General features: G+C 34.9%; 1 protein-coding gene across 1 annotated transcript in view; it reads left to right on the forward strand.

The window, feature by feature from the left end:
• The window catches only part of PIK3C3 (phosphatidylinositol 3-kinase, catalytic subunit type 3), a 137573-nt gene that overhangs the window by 115854 nt on the left and 20104 nt on the right, over positions 1–1615 (forward strand). The window contains exon 20 of the mRNA XM_012665090.1: positions 1377–1502. Within this exon, the coding sequence (XP_012520544.1) occupies positions 1377–1502 (126 nt within the window). The remainder of the gene's footprint in view (positions 1–1376; positions 1503–1615) is intronic.

Consider the following 1615-nt stretch of genomic DNA (forward strand, 5'->3'; position numbering starts at 1 on the left):
TTTTTTTATGTTCTTAAAAATAGTTCTAAAATTGTCAAAGTCGAAGTTAAGAAAAGCAAAGGATTAAACTCAAGAAACATGTTTGTCATTATCTGGGATCAAGAAATAAGAGAGCTAGTTCATTAAATACACACCCTTAGATGTCTCTCCACCAAATTGTTTTTCACTTTTTACATCCACTTCTCTTTTGCCTTCCTTATCTCGAGGCTACAGAACTATCAGATCACCTGGTGTACCTCCAATGCAGTGAAGAGACAAGAGCATTGAGCTGGGGCTATGGATTGTTGTACTGTCTGTTCTTTATTATTCCTGCCTTTCTAGTAGTTAAATCCTATGCTTAAAAGGAAATACTAAATGTAGACCATGTTTCATCCCCTGGAAATCTCATTTTCTTCTAGCCTGCCTTTTAGAAGTATATAAGAGAAAGGAATAATATGTGATGGGTGTGTGTGGTAGCATGGGATTGTCTGGAAGCATATGCCTCTGATTAAGGGTCCCTGAGTTGTCTTCATAAATTCTCTGTGCCTCAGTTTCTGCATCTATATAGATGGAGATATTTATCTGCCTCAGGGTCATCTAGGAGTCAAATGAAATGTTTCATGTATAATGCTTTGCACAAAGTTGTTGTTCAGTAACATTGGCTTTTTTAGGGCACCATTTTGTCAATATGTATATGTATGCACATAGATATACACACTAATTTTTCTAGTATTTAATCGATATTGAAAATCAACTGTAACTTTAAATACAAACTAAAAGAAAAAGTCCCTTATCTTTGGAAACTATAGACCCATTGAAGTAGTCCTTTCCAGGAATACAAGGAAATTCTATAGGAATGGAGACATTTTAGAAGATCTAATTTAGTTTATTTTGCCAATGATTGACATAGTTGCTGTTCTCATACAGGTAGTGAAAGTGGGGGAGAATATCAGTATAATCTCACCTTGCTACCTCCATTTCAAAGGAGTAGCAGGTATAAAATGAAGCAGATTATTAATATGTCATAATTTAAATCATTTTGTGCTAGATTTGAAATTTTTTAAAAAGGCATACCTTTGAGTTAAAAGAATAGTTTCTATTTTTAAATTTTTGGGCCCTAATAGGATCAAATTTTCTACTTTGTTCATTTTTTTTTTCTTAAAAACTGTTCACAACCAACAACAAGTTGATATAAAGAGCATATAACAAAAACAGCAAACTTAACACACTCAAAAGAATGGCTTTCAGAACTGCTCCTGTAAGTTACAAATCACTTATTTGGCATAGAAATAGCTCATACTGTATTGTAATGTCTTTGTCAGTTTGATTCTGTGTCTTCAAAATATGCCGCTGTTTTTCTTCATTACAAAGACTGTAAACAGACTATTATCTTGTAGGTTCAGGATAAATTCCGTCTAGACCTGTCAGATGAAGAGGCGGTACATTACATGCAGAGTCTGATTGATGAAAGTGTCCATGCTCTGTTTGCTGCAGTGGTAGAACAGATTCACAAGTTTGCCCAGGTAAGTTCTCTGAGGACAGTACATTTTTCTCACCTTCTCCATGTACTACCCCAGAATCCTCAGAAAGCCACACTTTTCTCCTGCCAGTTGACATCTTTCCTGGATTTTTTGTC

Source organism: Propithecus coquereli, unplaced genomic scaffold (genome assembly GCF_000956105.1).
Source record: "Propithecus coquereli isolate 6110/MARCELLA unplaced genomic scaffold, Pcoq_1.0 Scaffold96, whole genome shotgun sequence".
In the NCBI taxonomy this organism is placed as follows: domain Eukaryota; kingdom Metazoa; phylum Chordata; class Mammalia; order Primates; family Indriidae; genus Propithecus; species Propithecus coquereli.